The 17014-nt window shown below is 35.8% G+C and overlaps 2 protein-coding genes and 1 pseudogene across 2 annotated transcripts; 1 reads left to right on the top strand and 2 right to left on the bottom strand.

Moving 5' to 3' along the window:
- The first annotated feature begins 3441 nt into the window (after positions 1-3441).
- LOC107645756 (AT hook motif DNA-binding family protein) lies at positions 3442-8714 on the top strand. Its single transcript, XM_016349838.3, has 6 exons — positions 3442-4094; positions 5430-5482; positions 6377-6508; positions 7272-7424; positions 7853-8141; positions 8220-8714. Exons 1-6 carry the CDS (start codon positions 3635-3637, stop codon positions 8282-8284), a joined length of 1152 nt encoding a protein of 383 aa, XP_016205324.1. The 5' UTR covers positions 3442-3634; the 3' UTR covers positions 8285-8714.
- Positions 8715-10837: 2123 nt separating this feature from the next.
- LOC107646426 (uncharacterized) lies at positions 10838-11940 on the bottom strand (annotated as a pseudogene).
- A 42-nt stretch (positions 11941-11982) lies between these two features.
- On the bottom strand, positions 11983-12399 carry LOC148554752 (uncharacterized). The gene has a single exon (XM_088490474.1). It carries the CDS (start codon positions 12397-12399, stop codon positions 11983-11985), a length of 417 nt encoding a protein of 138 aa, XP_088346600.1.
- Positions 12400-17014: the final 4615 nt, after the last annotated feature.

The raw sequence follows: 17014 nt of genomic DNA, 5'->3' as shown, positions 1-17014 counted from the left end.
AATTTCCAACATTAGGGGGAGAGAATAAGCTTCCTGAAAAGGAACTTAATTGGAATGCGTCATCGTTGATGCATTTAGATCCTTGATCAGGGCAATGTGAACTAGAAGTTCAAAAGATTATACATTTGCAAAGAATAGCAAATGAATTGCCTGATGCATTTTCCGATACAAAGAGGATAACCAAATCTTATATACCAGCGGAAAATGCCCCAATTCGAATTGATGTCCCAGTAGGACAAGTAGCCACTGAAGCAAATTCACGCCAGAAGCGTGGCAGGCCTGTTGGTTCCAAAGATAAAAATCCTCGAAAGAGAAAAGAGGTAAATACGATTCCTGTTGAAAAAGACATAGTAAAGACACCTGCAGTTGTCCAAAATTCTGATATAGTTTTAACGCCAGAAGACGTTCAGGTACCTGAAAATTGTGAAAATGACGAGATCTCGATAAATTATGTCTTTACAGGAGAGAAATGGGACCGAAATAAGACAATTGTCAATGAAATATTTGCATATAATGTGGCATTAAATATCATGCATGAAAGTAAGGATATTGAGCCAAGATCAGTCGAAGAATGTCAACAAAGGAATGATTGACCAAAATGGGAAGAAGCCATGAAGGCTGAATTAGACTCACTTGCAAAACGTGAAGTCTTTGGACCTGTAGTCCGTACACCTGCAGATGTAAAACCTGTTGGATACCGATGGGTATTTGTGAGAAAATGAAATGAGAAAAATGAAGTTGTGCACTACAAAACCCGACTTGTGGCACAAGGTTTTTCACAAAGGCCCGGTATAGATTATGAAGAAACGTATTCCCTTGTAGTGGATGTGATAACATTGCGTTATTTGGTCAGTTTATCTGAATATCATAAATTGCATATGCATTTAATGGATGTGGTAACAGCCTACTTATACGGCTCATTAGATCGGGATATCTATATGAAAGTTCCTGAAGGACTAAAGATATCTAAACCATCCAATGAATATTCACAAGGGTTATACTCAGTCAAATTGCAAAGATCTTTATATAGTCTGAAGCAATCTGGACGAATGTGGTATAATCGTCTTACTGAGTATCTGGCCAAAAATGGATTCAAGAATGATGATATCTGTCCATGTGTTTTCATAAAGAAAACTACATCTGGATTCATTATAATTGATGTGTACGTTGATGATTTAAATATCATTGGAACTCTTGAAGAGATTCCAACAATTATAAAAACTCTAAAAGAAGAGTTTGAGATGAAAGATCTTGAAAGGACTAAATTTTGTCTCGGCCTGCAAATCGAGCATATAAAAAATGGGATCTTTATTCATCAAACAACATACACTGAAAAGATCTTGAAAAGATTTTATATGGATAAGTCACATCCCTTGAGTACCCTAATGATAGTAAGATCTTTGGATGTGGAGAAGGATCAATTCCGTCCTAAAAAAGAAAATGAAGATATCATTGGTCCTGAAGTACCATATCTTAGTGTCATTGGAGCACTAATGTATCTTGTTAATAATACAAGACCCGATATATCATTTACTGTGAATTTACTAGCAATGCATAGTTCCTCTCCAACCAGAAGACATTGGAGTGGAATCAAGCAAATATTTCGATATCTTCATGGGACGGTTGATATGGGATTGTTTTATCCCTATGGATCCAAGTCACAACTAGTTGGCTATGTAGATGCTGGATACTTGTCTGATCCACACAAAGGGAGATCTCAAACAGGATACCTGTTCACATATGGTGGTACAGCTATATCATGGAGGTCCACGAAACAGACGATAGCAGCAACCTCCTCTAATCATGCTGAAATACTAGCGATTCATGAAGCAAGTCGCGAGTGTTTTTGGCTCAGGAGTTTGATCCAATATATTCTGTCATCATGTGGACTAATTGATCATAAGATAGCTCAAACTGTCCTGTTTGAAGATAATACAGCATGTATTGCTCAACTTAAAGGCGGATACATCAAAGGTGATAGAACAAAGCATATTTCTCCCAAATTTTTCTTCACTCATGATCTTCAAAATCAAGGGACAATTGATGTCCAACAGATCCGCTCAAGTGACAATCTGGCAGATTTATTTACAAAGTCACTCCCAAAATCCTCCTTTGAAAGATTGGTACATGAGATTGGGATGCGCCGATTTCGAGATATTAAATGATGTTGACAAGAGGGGGAGACTGTACTCTTTTTTCCTTGGTCAGGTTTTTTTTCCATTGGATTTTCTTGACAAGGTTTTTAATGAGGCAGTTCCCATCATAAAGGATATTGTACTCTTTTTCCTTCACTAAGATTTTTCCCACAGGGTTTTCTTTTAGTAAGGTTTTAACGAGGCAATAATCCTAAATGGTCATCCAAGGGGGAGTGTTGAGATAAGGATGTGGATGACCACGTTGGACTGTGCAATATTAACTATAAGCGGTGCTTTGTTTCCCTATGATAGACTTTATATTAATGAAGTTTGAAAAGGGGAATCTTGGACAAGTATAAATAGAGCATGAGTTTGTGATAGTACGTACACATAACTACTAATAATAAAACATTCTTTACTCTCTCTATTTTACTATTTTCTCTCTTATATACTTTACTACAATATTAGTAAATACATCTATTATATTGTGATAATAATTATAGTAGATATTACTATTAGGATTATATAATTATACCTCTTATTTTATATTTGTTATATCTTTCTTATTTATTTATTTTACAACAATTGTCAGCTAATATTTTCGTTGACAAAATAGCATTTTACAAAAAAACAACAGTAAATGCTCAACTCGATTTTCGTTTATTTTTTACAAAAAATAAGGCGCTTTTTGTTAAAAAAGAAAAAGAGACATTTCGGTTATTAACTTTTTCATTTTATAAAATGCGATTTTTTTGTTACAAAGTTTGTTAAATAGTAACGAAAATTAGTTTTGTGAGAATTTTATTTGTATTTGTGAGATTTTAAACTATCCATAAAATTCTTTTTAATAATATAATTAACTATAATTACTAACTATTAATTAAATCAAAAAAATAAATTTAATTGTTATATATTATTAATATAAAAAATTATACAAATAACTAATTATATGTTAATATTATCATATTAATAAAAATATTTTTTTTTAAATTTTCTAATTAAAAAATATTTAAATATATAAATCTAGTTATTATCTTGTAAAACCTTTATACTTTACGGTTAATACAATTGAAGAAATATCGGGTCGGATAGGAACCAAATCCGAATGAATTCGGATCGTAACATTGTAATTTGACATGTCAGTGTCAGTTCTTCTCACTGCTTCTTTGTCACCCATACAAATACCCACGTCTGACCCCTTTCCCATAATAAATAAATAAATTTATAAAAAAAAGGAGCAGATATAACGAAGGGTCAAAACTCAAAAAGTATCAAACAAAAACACCAATCCGACGGTTGAAAACCCACCATTCTTCATAGATAACACCGATAAAGTATTTTTTGTTGGTTAGAAAAAAACACAATTTCTTTTTTTAAAAAAATAAAATAATTTCGCAGTGGCTGCCCTCGCAGCACCACACTGACACACACCCACGTTTCTCCCTTCTTTACTCCAACAAATTAAAAAAAAGAAAAAAGAAAAAACTAAAAAAAAAAAAATGGAACCTAATGACAACCAACTCAGCTCCTACTTCCACCAACAACAACAACAGCACCACCACCAGCAACAGCATCACCACCAGCAGCACCACCAGAGCGCCGCCGCGCCCTCCGGCGTGGGAGCCACGACGGCGGTTTCGCCGACCAACGGCCTTTTAGGGAACACCGATGGGGCCCACTCGCACATGTTGTACCCTCACACGGTGCCGTCGGCGGTGTCGTCGCAGCTGGTGGAGCCACCGGCGAAGAGGAAGAGAGGTCGGCCTCGCAAGTACGGTACTCCCGAGCAAGCCCTCGCTGCGAAGAAAGCCTCTACGACGTCATCTTCCGCCGCTCACTCCTTCTCCCCAACCTCCTCTTCCTCCGCCGCAAAGAAATCCCTTCCTCACCAGCCTCGTGCCTTGGGTGGTTCCTCGTTTCCTTCCTCCTCTTCCAAGAAATCGCACTCCTTTGGTTTAGGTCAGCTTCTCTAATTCGATTTTCCTCTCTGTTGCTTTGTTATTTTACCAATTCGTAGGGTTTCTATTTGCGATTTCGTTAGCAAATGAGGGATTTCTATTGTGTTAGTTAGGTGGATGAGCTTAATTTAAAGTTTGGATTTTTTTTTTTGGCCCTGCATGTTGTTTGTTCGACGTGTTGGGCATATACCTCTGAAAAAGCATTGCTTTTAAGTTTTAAGAGCTGCTTCTTATTCTAAGTTTCTGGTGGTTAATTGAATATTCTTCTTTTATGGTTCATAATTGAATTGGTCTTGGTCATTGTTTAACCATTTATTTTTATTAAAATAAAATGCATTATTGCTTTGAGTTCTGAGTTCTCATTTGGTGCTTTTTGGAATATATTATTATTCTATTGCATGACCAAATTTTTTATGCCTGGCTGGTCAACAGAAATTGGCAACTGATGATCCTTCTTAGCAGTATTGTATTGAAATGTTAGTACTAAAAATTTTAACTCTGCTTAATATTAATTTTCTTGGATACACCGCAACAGAAATGATATGCTTCCTGCGAAACATGATCAGTCTTATGGAAAAAGACTGATTAGTAGTGTTCATACCACTGTATTTCTTGCTGTCTGTTTTGTGCACATAGCATTTCATTTTTTTCACTTCAAAAGTCGAAGAGTAAGAAATAATAGTTTGTGCTTTAGCAACTTAAACAATATTCAGTAAAATAGTGAACATTTTCTTTTTCCTATATTGGCTTCATCTTAAATAATTTTTTAACAGTTAACAGTATAGAAGTGGTTCACAATGAGTGAATTTAGCCACAGATAGTGCTAGCCTTGATCTAAGTAAGGAAAGCATGAATTATAGGTGTTAATGGCAGTGAATGCCTTCTGATTTCAAGTGTAATGGAGTTCATATGTTTGCTGGTGTATGCTACTATGTTATGCTTTTGTTTTCAATTTCGCATGCAGAGTCAGATTTTACCTTGGCCTTTTTGCCCACTCCATGGGTGGTTTATTAGATTCAGTGGAGAAACTTATATTTAATAACTTGTGTGAAATGCCATTTATTCAGTTTCGAGGTTGTGCAGCTTATTGCTACTAATTTGTTAACAAAGTCAAGTTTGTGGTTTATGCCATCAATGTTGAAAATTTATGAAAATTCCATACAAAAATTTGGCATTCACTTATTTCTTTTGCAATTATTTCGTGTTTCCTCAAGAGTAGTGGGTGAAAGTAAACTGTGAATCCATCACACCATCTTACAAACTAAACAATGGTATTGAGTGCATGGTAGAGTCTAGACTTTTATTTTGATGCTTCTGTTGTCAATGGGTGATGCAGGCAATGCAGGACAAGGCTTCACTCCGCATGTCATTGCTGTAGCTGCTGGTGAGGTATGCATCATTCTCAGTCCCGGAACATTTGTTTCTTGAATTTTAGATTTCTGTATCTGCTTGCTGCACATGGTGAGTATGTAACCTGTGATTATAGCAGACAAAATTGGAGCCCCATAGGTTTAATAAGCTTATATACATCTAGGCACATCTTGCCTGACAACCCTTGGTGCACAATGCGCATAGATACCAACCATGTTGTATGTACTATCCAGTGACTAGGCTCACCATTATAGTTGGATTTCTTTCTATTCTCCACACTCCTTCCTTCTCCCTAAAGGAAGGGAGAAAAGAGAAAATCTTAGCTCTCCCTTAGTCTTATCACCATGGTTATTCCTACTGAGATTTCAATTGGAGAACTGATCTTTCTTATCAATCACCAGTGTCTCATAGAGACTCAACTTTTTTCATGTGACTTCCTATGTTTATGTTTTATTGCTGATTTTAGCCTTGTAAAATGATAGTTTCTTGGTAGATTAAGTTTTAAATGAGTAGTGAGTTGATGGGAGGAGATTTGATTAAATAATGTGGCAATGTCTCTTGTAATTGAGAGGGTGTATTGGGAGGGGGCATTCTACTGGAACTCAGGAACCCTTTCTTTAGGGGACACGCATCACAGCTCACAACTGGTCTATTGACAATTGATTGCAAAGTTAACCAGGTTACACATGCTTAATGGGGCCATCAATGGATCCAGGTGAGGCACAATTGGTGTGCCTAATAGCTACAGCTAACCTTTGACTGAATGATGTGAATAGTCACAGGGTTTAATTAATCTGTCTTGATTTATAACCTATGTCCCATTTTTTCTCCTTCCATTTTCCTAATTTTATTAAGTTCATTTTTACTCTGTTCTGTGATGCTTCCATAATTACTTGAACATGTAATCAACAGGATGTTGGCCAAAAAATTATGTTATTTATGCAACAAAGTAAGCGTGAGATGTGCATTTTGTCTGCATCTGGTTCCATATCCAATGCCTCTCTTCGTCAGCCAGCAACCTCAGGAGGCAACGTTACATATGAGGTAAAATATTGAGCACTGTAATTTTGTCACAGATCCCTGTACTTCAAATGATCTTCGAAAGGAAATGCAACCATTGCAACCTTTAAAATCTGATTTCAGTTTCATTATGCAAATGGCTCAAAATCTTCTTTGTTCTCTTTTGATTTTTTCATTTTGTTCAATATTTTTACTATTGTGACTAAATTAGGTGATTAAATTTTGCACATTTGAACTGATCTCTAATAGAAATGGCAAGGCTTTTTTCTCCCTCAATATTTTCTCAATGTTCTCAATCATCCTATTTCTTTCTCCATTTTTAGTTATGCATACACATGCATGTGTTTATGGGTTGTTTGTATAAATGCAAGAGCTATGGAGAAATTTATCTGATGTTCAGAGTAGTCTCATTTTATGTTGATAGCTCTTGCACCCACTTCCTGTTAGAAACTTGGTCTTCACTCTTTAATTACCTTAAAGAGTACAGATAACAAGAAGAGCCTCGATTGAAACTCTGTATATTAGGTCTTGAATAATAACTTTTAAAGTTAGTGCCAATGAAGCAGTAGTTATAGTACTATCATGTTCCTACATTATCACTAAATTATTAAGATATTGATTTGTACATGCATAATTACTGAATATGTGATTAAATTGATCTTTACTATTTAATTGCTTTTCTTAATTGAAAAGGCTGTCTTTTCATTTTTGATTTTCATATTTCAGTCCCTCATAGTACATTTATCTCAGCTTTACTATATTTAAGTATTTCTTGCTTTAATATCAGGGTCGGTTTGATATTATTTCTCTTACTGGTTCCTATGTTCGTAATGAACTTGGAAATCGATCTGGTGGTCTGAGTGTATGCTTATCTAATACTGATGGGCAAATAATTGGTGGTGGAGTTGGTGGACCCCTTAAAGCGGCTGGTCCAGTTCAGGTAATTTCAGGACTATGGATGAACTTTGTAGGTGGGATATACAAGATTTTGTTTCTTCGCCTTACATCTTTCTTTTCTTTTACCTTTATCAGTATCTTCATCCTTTCTTTTTAAAGAACTTGCATCCGTGAGTGTTGAAACATACTCTTCTTCGCATGTTTGCATCTATTCTCAGAACAGAAATGTGATTGTGCTTTTTAGTGAGAGAGGAGGAGGAGAAAGCGCCCGTGGGGGGACAACATCTACGGTTGTCCTTGGTTAGAATAAAGATAAAGATATAGGAGAAAATGTTAGAATGAAAAACAAAAATATATGCGTTGTCAAATTTCAACCTTTATTACTTTTGTGCGTACTATTTCCTCTACTACCAAGCAGTCTGATATGAAATACTCCATGAAGTCACTTTTGTTAAATGGTATTCACTTCAGGTTATTGTCGGTACATTTTTTGTTGACTCCAAGAAGGATAGTGGTCCTGGTGCAAAAGGTGATGCCTCTGCTAGTAAGTTGCCGTCACCAGTTGGTGACTCGGTATCAAGCTTAGGTTACCGCCCAGTTGACTCTACTAGTGGAAATCCAATCCGGGGAAATGAAGAGCATCAAACTATGGGGGGAAGTCATTACATGATTCAACAGCTTGGTTTGCACATGACGCCTCCCCGGTCAACAGACTGGGGAAGCCATCCGGAATCAAGAAATTCCGGCTATGAGATGACAGGTATGAACCCCAGAGGTGTCAGCAAAACCTACACACTTTCCTTTTCTGTGGTTTAAGGCAGACATTTCCTGTGTGCAGGAAGAACAGGTCCGGGGGCCCACCAATCTCCAGAGAACGGGGGCTATGACCAGATCACTGATTGAGATGACACATGGATTTAGAAGCGCCGATGTATGATATCTCTACATATACCAGCACATGTTGTCAAGTGGTGCCATTTATAGTATTTGCCATCATCCACTGAGGACCGTGGCTTCTGAGAAATAATACTCAACTCAGCTCATGCTTTGTCCTTAATATGTTCTACCATGGTGGTGATCATGTATTTAAAAATGAAAATCAGGGTTGCTGGCTAATACCTACCTCTTCAATTTTTGCGGGCCTGTTAGCTTTTGCTACACCAGAACAAATAAGGTTAGATATGTGCTGCTTCTTAGATTAGTTTCTTCGCTATACTTTCATTCCAATTGCAATCTTGCATGTTGTTCAAAATTCTGTTCGAGCATATATTATTGTTGTTATTATTATTATTATTATTATTGTAGTTCATCATTGAATAAGCCTTTTTGGAAAGTAATGAGTCCTCCTTTTCCCTTCTTGATTCTATTGTTCAAAACCCCTTATCTTTCCTTCCCTTTTCCACCGATATAAAATGTCAAAAACATTGCTTGAAATGCGTGGAAACCATACAAGGATCCTTGAGAGGGGTTTGTTTTTGGCCTACTAAGGCTGCTGCCAGAGTTTGTGACAAACATTGAATGTTTGAGATGTATCTATAAATCAATTGTAATTTCCAATGTTGGCCAAATTCAAAAACATAATTTAATGTATTTTGAAATGATGAAATTAAATACTTTTTAGGATAACCTCAATTATTTGAAAATAAAAAATGTATCTTGAAATCATATAAATGTTTAATTGATTATGAAATTAGACATAAATATAATTTGTTTATCGATGCACTGTTAGAAAGCAAAGCACGTGATGACCTTTGAAATATTGCGACTATTTTGTAACTTTTGGTGGTTTGAACTTTGAAGAACGTTGGAACAATAGTGGTGATATCTTATCTGTTGACGTATGGATTGATTCCACGTGCCCATAGCGATTGGCATTTGGCAATGATGAGATAATAGTTATCGGCAATGTGTGGTGGTTTTCTAGCGGGCGCCGGCGGGGCTAGTAAAGATAAGGAAACATAATTTAGGCTAGTAAAGATAAGGAAACATAATTTAGACGTAAATATCAAATCGGTATCCGAAAGATTTTGACGGTGACAAAATGGTACCTGACTTTTATTATTGTAGGGGTGTTCATGGATCAGACTCGATTCGCATATCCGTGGTATTTATCTAAATTCGATCCGAAAATTGCGGATATGGATCTAATCTGCAAGGCTATTGGATCGGATCTTATCCGTACACTAATAGGATCGGATTATGAATTTTGTGTAGGTATCCACATATCCGCGTATCTGCAAAAATAAAGAAATAAATAAGTAAATTTTTTTTATATTTTATTTCAACTAATAATTATTATATATGTTATATTATTTTAATTTATTATTTAAAAAAATATGTTTAATATTATTTTAAGAGTAAACATATTTAAAAGAATAGAAAAAATAAATTTTATTGATATTTTTTAATAAAAATAAGCTTTTAAAAATATTTTTGTATTTTGCGAATATATTCGATAATCGAATCGAATTGGATCCAAACATTAAAACTGCGGATATTGGATCCAATCTAACCCGATAATTTTAGTGCATATCAGATCGAAATTTTGGTCATATTCGATCCACGTTCACTCCTAGTTATTGACAAAATAGTTCTCTGGAAAATTTTAAAATTTGACAAAATCATCCAACTGTGAAAAGATGACGTCACACAGAAAATGTCGATGTGGCCGTCAGAAGAAAGCTCCGATGGTGGCAAGAGCTTCGGCGACGGCCACATCTGCCCTTTTTCGTTCACTGTGACGTCATCTTTTCACGGTTAGGTGATTTTGTCAAATTTTAAAATTTTTTGGGACTATTTTGTTAATAACAAAAGTCAGATACCATTTTATCAGTGTAAAAATTTTTTGGGTATAAATTTGAGATTTACCTCTTTCATAGAAACTAATTAGTTTTGGATGAAATCAAACTATTTTTAAAGATGATTTTTTATTGAATTGATTTTAGGTTTAAATTTGTTCAAATACTAGTGTTAAATCCGTGCGATGCACGGACTTATATTTAAATTTGACATGGTAAATCAAAAATAATATTTTATAATCATAAATTTTTCGAGTTTAGTATAACACTATCATCGTCATTATATAATAAACGTACTGAATATACTGTTTTATCTTTATTCAAAGTAAAATGCAAATGGAAGAGTTTGAAGTCTATAATATTCTTGAACCATACGAAGGGAGACATGAAAAAATAAAAACATATATAACTGTAATAATAGCATGGCAATTTTACATTAAATTTTATATCAAAAGGCTAATAAAAATTTATCAATAACCTAGTATCTTACTAACTTTATTAGAAAAGCAATTTACATATGATGTTGTGCTCCCTGTTATACAGTTCATCTCAAATATAAAAACAGAGTTATAGATAAATTAGTTATATCTACAGTAAATATTTGTACACTTGTGTAAATCATAACATGCTAATAAAATGAAAATAATATTATTCTTACCTAAATATTATTAAAAACTTCTTTGAACACGACATTTGTTGTTGATGACTTTGGATTGCCGTATTCGTCCAGAATTAAAATCCTGAGGTCACTGCGACTCTTAACTCTTGACAAAACAACATAAAGTTGTTCATGGGTGAACACTGATTTTGGCAAGTAAAGTCCTACATGTGATAATGATTGACCCTGACTCTTGTTAATGGTCATTGCAAAGCATACTGTTAATGGAATTGCCTCCGTTGAAACTTAAATGGCAATCCTGAATCTGAAGGAATCAAGTTCATTCTTGGAATGTACACTTTATCTCCAATATTTTTACCAGTCACTACAGTCGCTCCAATTATGTTGTTGCCAAGTTCGTTAACTATTAATCTTGTCCCGTTGCATAAACCTGAAGTCTGGTCTATGTTTCGCAGTAACATTACAGTGACTCCTGGCTTCAAAGTCAACTTGTGATTGGATAGTTCCGAATATTTGATGTCATTTAGAAACTCTGGTGTGAACCACTTTTGTTGTACATCTTCATTCTCATCAACTTGACATGTTGTGTCAGAACTCAAATACTCATTTTTCATCCCTGAAAAGATTGTCAAGATGAAATCGTTTACCTTCTCGACACTCTCAAGCATGGGTGCAAAAATTGCCATACTCTAAAAATACCTGTAATTTGACATGTTTTGCAACAAATTTGGATATGCAAAGTCTACCAAATGAGAGAGAGGGTCATCAATAGTTGTAATCAACAGATCATCTGGAATTTCAACTTCTGATTCATCACCAACAACAGAACCAATATTTCCATTTCTAACATCAAGTATCCAATTAGCAAATCTCTTCATTTCTCCTTCATCTTGATCCGAAGAAGACATTAGAAACCTCATGTTCGTATGCAGTTTCAGAATCTTACAAAACGACCATAGATTGGATGAGTTAATAGCTGATGACAATATATTGTGTCTACACCCTTTTGGAATCACCAGAAGTATCTGTTTGAAATCACCTCCTAGAACAACAACCTTACCACCAAATGGTTGATGTGTCTTATGTTGATTGGTAACTGACATAAGATCCCTGAGCGTTCGATCAAGTGCTTCAAAGCACATTTTATTGAGCATTGGAGCTTCATCCCAAATTATTAAGCTACTTTAGATGAGCAGCTCAGCCTTCAAACTGCCATGCTTGATGTTGCAACTAGATTCATCAGTAATTGTAATGGGTATTGAAAATCTATAATGAACCGTTCTGACACCAGGTAGGAGTAAATACGTAATTCCACTGGATGCGATATTTAAAGCAATCTTTCCTCTAGACCGAATAGCAGAAGAAAGTCCATTCCAAATAAATGTTTTACCACACTCACCATGCCCATAAACGAAGTAAAAACCACCAGAGTCTGTAATAACAGCATTGAGTATCTCATCGAATATTAACCTTTGCTCATGAGTCATCTTTTGTTCCGTATATAAGTTTGTATGAGTCAACTCATTTGTGTCATATGCTAACTCCTCTTCTATTAGCTTATTATGAAAAAGGCAAACATCAGACATCTCAAGATATGGCATTGATTGATAGGTCTCAAAGATCTCGCATTGTTGTTGAGTATCTTCTCAATCTCAATAAGGCAGAGGTTTTTCAATTCGTCATCAGTCATGTTTAGTCCTAGCAAAAGCACATGATAGTTTTATAAAATATTTAATAAGTAATTCCAAAATAAAACTATTAATATTATTAATAAAAATAAAAATAATAAGAGAATACAATCTTGATATAAAAAAAAAGACATAGTAAAATACTTTGGTTTTTCAAAATTTTTCTCCTCTCATATAGTATTTCATCAGCTAATAATGTCCAAGTTGCATTTCAAACATGCTCTGCTTTGCTAATGCTATTAGATATCAGTAGCATCGCAAATAGTTTTCTCAATTAATGACCAGATGCAAGTTTAACTACCTCATTAATAGCTGCAATGAATTCCCTATCATCTAGGGATGGCAATGCCACCCGAACCCGCGGGTACCCCCTGCCCCTACCCGCTCGGGGCGGGTAATTATTTTTAGCGGGGCGGGTTCATGAGAGGGGCGGGGCGGGGTCGGGTTTAGGTAATACCCGCTCCTACCCGCCCCGCTATATATATAATATATATGATTTTAATATATAATATGTATAATATATGTAAAATAATTAGTAAATGATTAATAATATTGTATCATATTTAAATTTTTACTTTAATTTATATTATGTATGTGATAATAGTTATATAAATTTTGAAATTTAATTTTATTTATTGGATTTTAATAATTATAGGGGCGGGTAGGGGCGGCGCGGGTACCCGCAGGGACGGGTTAGGGTTCAATGTTTTACTACCCGCGGGTAGAAGTGGGGTGGGTTCTATGCGGGTTGTTGTACAGCGGGACGGGGTCGGGTAGAGCAAAAACCCGCCCCTACCTGCCCCGTTGCCACCCCTACTATCATCGCACAGTAGTCCCATGGAATAGCAAGCATCTTGGAAGCTAGAATATGTGAAGGTTGTGGTAGGCTTAGAGAAGGGGAGGTTGAATCTATGCCTTTCTTTTAAGTTTCTGAACTGACCCTTTCAAACGATATTTGAATTCTGATTCTGTTTGAACTCAGCAGCAGAAATTTATGAGACAATTTATTTTTGTCTCGTGAATATCAGAAAACAGAATAGTGCAAAGAAGAGAAAAGCTAACACCAGCATATATCCTGGTTTAGTTGCCTTGTGCTATGCAACCTACGTCCAGTCTCCTCCACAACAATGGAGGAATTTCCACTATAGTTAATAGTATTACATACACCAATTCCACAGGATTGACACAATCCTTTCACACTCAAGTTCTAACCTAACTTGACATTGGCTATGCTAATACCTAACTATTCACTCTTAGTGCTAACCCAACTAAGAAAGGGATACCTTACAGGTACAAGATACAAGACACAAGACACAGACATACCTAAAGAAATCAAAAAATAACTCTAGGCTTTTCTCTCAAGTGTATCACTTAGCCTTTTTCCACTCATGGCTTTTACTTGAGCTCTCTCAATATGCCTTTTCTCACAAGAAATTACAGAAAGATAAACATTGAAAAGTACATTACAATCTGTAAAACATGAAGGAGATTGACTTCATCAACAGCCTCTTTGCTATGTAATAGACCAGATTTGCTAGCCTTTAATTCAGTTCTTCATTCTGGCAGAATGCTCCTTTTACTAGGAAACACTGTCCAGTTAGATGAACTTCTTCAAAGAACACTTCTCAGAACAAAACCTCAATACTCTGGTTATCTCTCCTTGATTTCTGAATGAACATCAAACCTCTTTTATCTCCTTGCATGTTGCTGGGTTCTTCTTCCAAAATCAACTTCTTGAGCCTTGAGCTTCACCAACCCGCTGTCTCACTTTTTCCCATTAATCCTCACAATGAAAATTTTGCTTCTGACCTTCCAAGGTTGACCGAAAGCCATAAAACAGCAACCACAAAAATCTTCCAATGGCAAAACGGATTTGAGCCATTGATAAGCTACTTGGTCCCCAAGACTTCCTTGTGACCGTAGATATACAGCAGATTAGGACAGAAAACAACTTTCCCTTGTATGCCATTTTCAGACTTGCAGAGAGTTGGAAAGAAGAGAATAAGATCTGATGCATGAAAAAGGAAATGAGTTATCTTTAACCTTTACCTAAGCTTGATTTGGTTTGAAATGGATGATTAGACTTCTGCCTTTCAAGCTTGGTCTTTCTCTTTCTTTCTTCTCTCATGACTAGCTTAAGAACTAAGCTCTCTTTCTTACTTTTTCTGAGTTCTGTGATTTGACTGAGACAGAGAAAGAGAATGTTGATTTGGTGAAAGCAAGTGAGAGAAAATTGAAATCAATTCGGGCTTGGATCGGGTTCTACTCAAGTTCAGCCCGTTGGTGCTTTGCCTTTGCTTTTTTGAGGAATTGAGCTTGAGATGAACGACTTAGGCTTGTTTTATTTTCACTTACCATTCAGCCCACCAGCAGATATCTTTTGTTTAATGTTGGGCTGTTGCAACACTTATTTTGGTCTGCATCACTTATCCAAAATAATCAAAACTAATTGGGTGATTAGCCCACTAATCAAATGTTTGTCATCATCAATTACATTAATTAATTTCTTAACTCAACAATCTCCCCCTTGATGACAAACATTATTTAAGCAATAATCAAAAGAAAATGAATTTGAGTAAGGTTTAGAAACTCCTTTTGATTTTTGTCATTCGCTTTTATGTTGCTCCCCCTTTCCTTTTCAAGATTAGCTCCCCCTGGATTTATGCTCTTCTTTTCTTTCCTGTTTACATATGCTTATTTGGAACCACACAGATACTATATACTAACCAAAGATGCGGCAAACAGTGATGATTTTAATAGCCAAAACAGAGCATTAACACATCAGGGTCAAGGTCAAGACAACAACATATCATAAAGCAAGTTTCCAACATCATTCACAACAGTTCACAATATTTGCAAATCAAGATTATTAAAATCTGCAGCAGTCAAACAAAATCCACAAAAAACAGTAACAAAATCCACAAAAAATAGTAATAAAAAATAACTTTAGTCAATTTAGCATTCAGCATTCCAGCTATTGCACCTATTATTCCCCTTTTGTCATCAAGGGTGGATAATAAGCAAGATCAACAAAAACATCTACGTAAAACCTGCAGGAAGGTGTTAGAACATAGTTCAAAATATGGAGTAAATTAAAACTAAGTACAGCAGTAGTTAGGATATTACAGTCATCCAAGACAACAAAAGTAGTTCAAAAGTAGCAAAATAAGCAGAATTCATGAGACAAAAACAGCAGACAGCAGCAGCTTCAAGAAACAATCCTAGGCATCCGAACCATTTTCCTCTGAATCAACTTCTTCATCAGCATCAGTGGCAGGGTCTTCATCCTTTTGAAGGTTATCAATGAAAGTCATGAACACAGCCACTCTATCTCTTGACTTACGGAGGAAATTCTCGTGCTTGCTTGCTAGCTTCCTTTGCTCTTTGCTCATAGCAATCAAGTGATTAGATTGAGAGACAAACTCCTAACAACATCCTTGACAATATTTAGCAGGCCAGATTTCTGGCCAGTAGAGATGGAAGTACCCTCGATGGAAGGAGGAGGAGATACATCGGGAATGAACTCTTCATCATCATCATCATCATCATCTAGAACCACTCTCTCAAATCGAGTAGGTCTTTTTTGCTGTTTCACTGCACCACCTCCCTTTAGATATGAATGTTTATTTTCATAATCCTCATTGGTCAGGTCAACACCAAAATGCTCAAATATGCAAGTTAGAAACATGCCATAAGGAAGTGCTTTGTCTTTTTCACTCCTAACAGAGTCAAACATGTATCTAACCATCAAATATGCAAATGAAATTTCTATTTTGGTGAGAAGGGCATATAAAACAAGAGTTTCAATGTAGGAAACCCTTTGATATGAACCACTTTGAGGAAGTATGATGTGGTTGACGATTCTGTGCAACTGAGCACGTTCATATCCTAGGACTTTGTGAGTGGGTGTAATGCCATCATTCAAGGAGACATGTTCACAAATATTTGCCAAAACATCATTGTAAGAAACACCAACTCCTTCATCCCACTTAACCGAAACGTAAGCACAAGGCCCAACATCAGTATATTTCTAAGCTTCACTGATAGTTTCGTTATTTAACACTATGTCTCGGCCCTTTTACATATGAGTGAACAGTGCCTTCATGATATGTCATGTTGGCATAAAACTCTTTGACCAAAAGAGGATAAACTGGCTTTTTTATGTTAAAAAGATGATTCTAGTCCAGAAATTCCAAGTTTTCAACAAAAAGAAAGCCTTTCTTTTTCAAAGATAGTAAATCAGCAAGAAAAGAGGGGCATAAGATACGGTACCTAATAACGCCTTCATAAAAGTCATTGTTCATGGCAGACCTAAATCTAAAAGGATTATAGTTGGAGTGTGAGGTCATGAAATGGGATTTATGATCAAAAGGATCAATGTCAGGTTCTCTAACTGATTTAAGGGATAGACGAGGATTACCTCTCTGTGAACGCAAGGGAACAGACCTTGACCTAGGTTGTGTTGGCTCGGAGGGAGGTGTAGTCACGGCTGGCCGTTTCCCTTTCAAAGTGCTAGGCTTCGAAGATC

The sequence above is a fragment of the Arachis ipaensis genome, chromosome B6 (genome assembly GCF_059453495.1).
Source record: "Arachis ipaensis isolate K30076 ecotype BB chromosome B6, ASM5945349v1, whole genome shotgun sequence".
Taxonomy (NCBI): Eukaryota; Viridiplantae; Streptophyta; class Magnoliopsida; order Fabales; family Fabaceae; genus Arachis; species Arachis ipaensis.
Note: the sequence above shows the minus strand (reverse complement) of the source record. Positions and strands in the feature narration are given on the sequence as shown.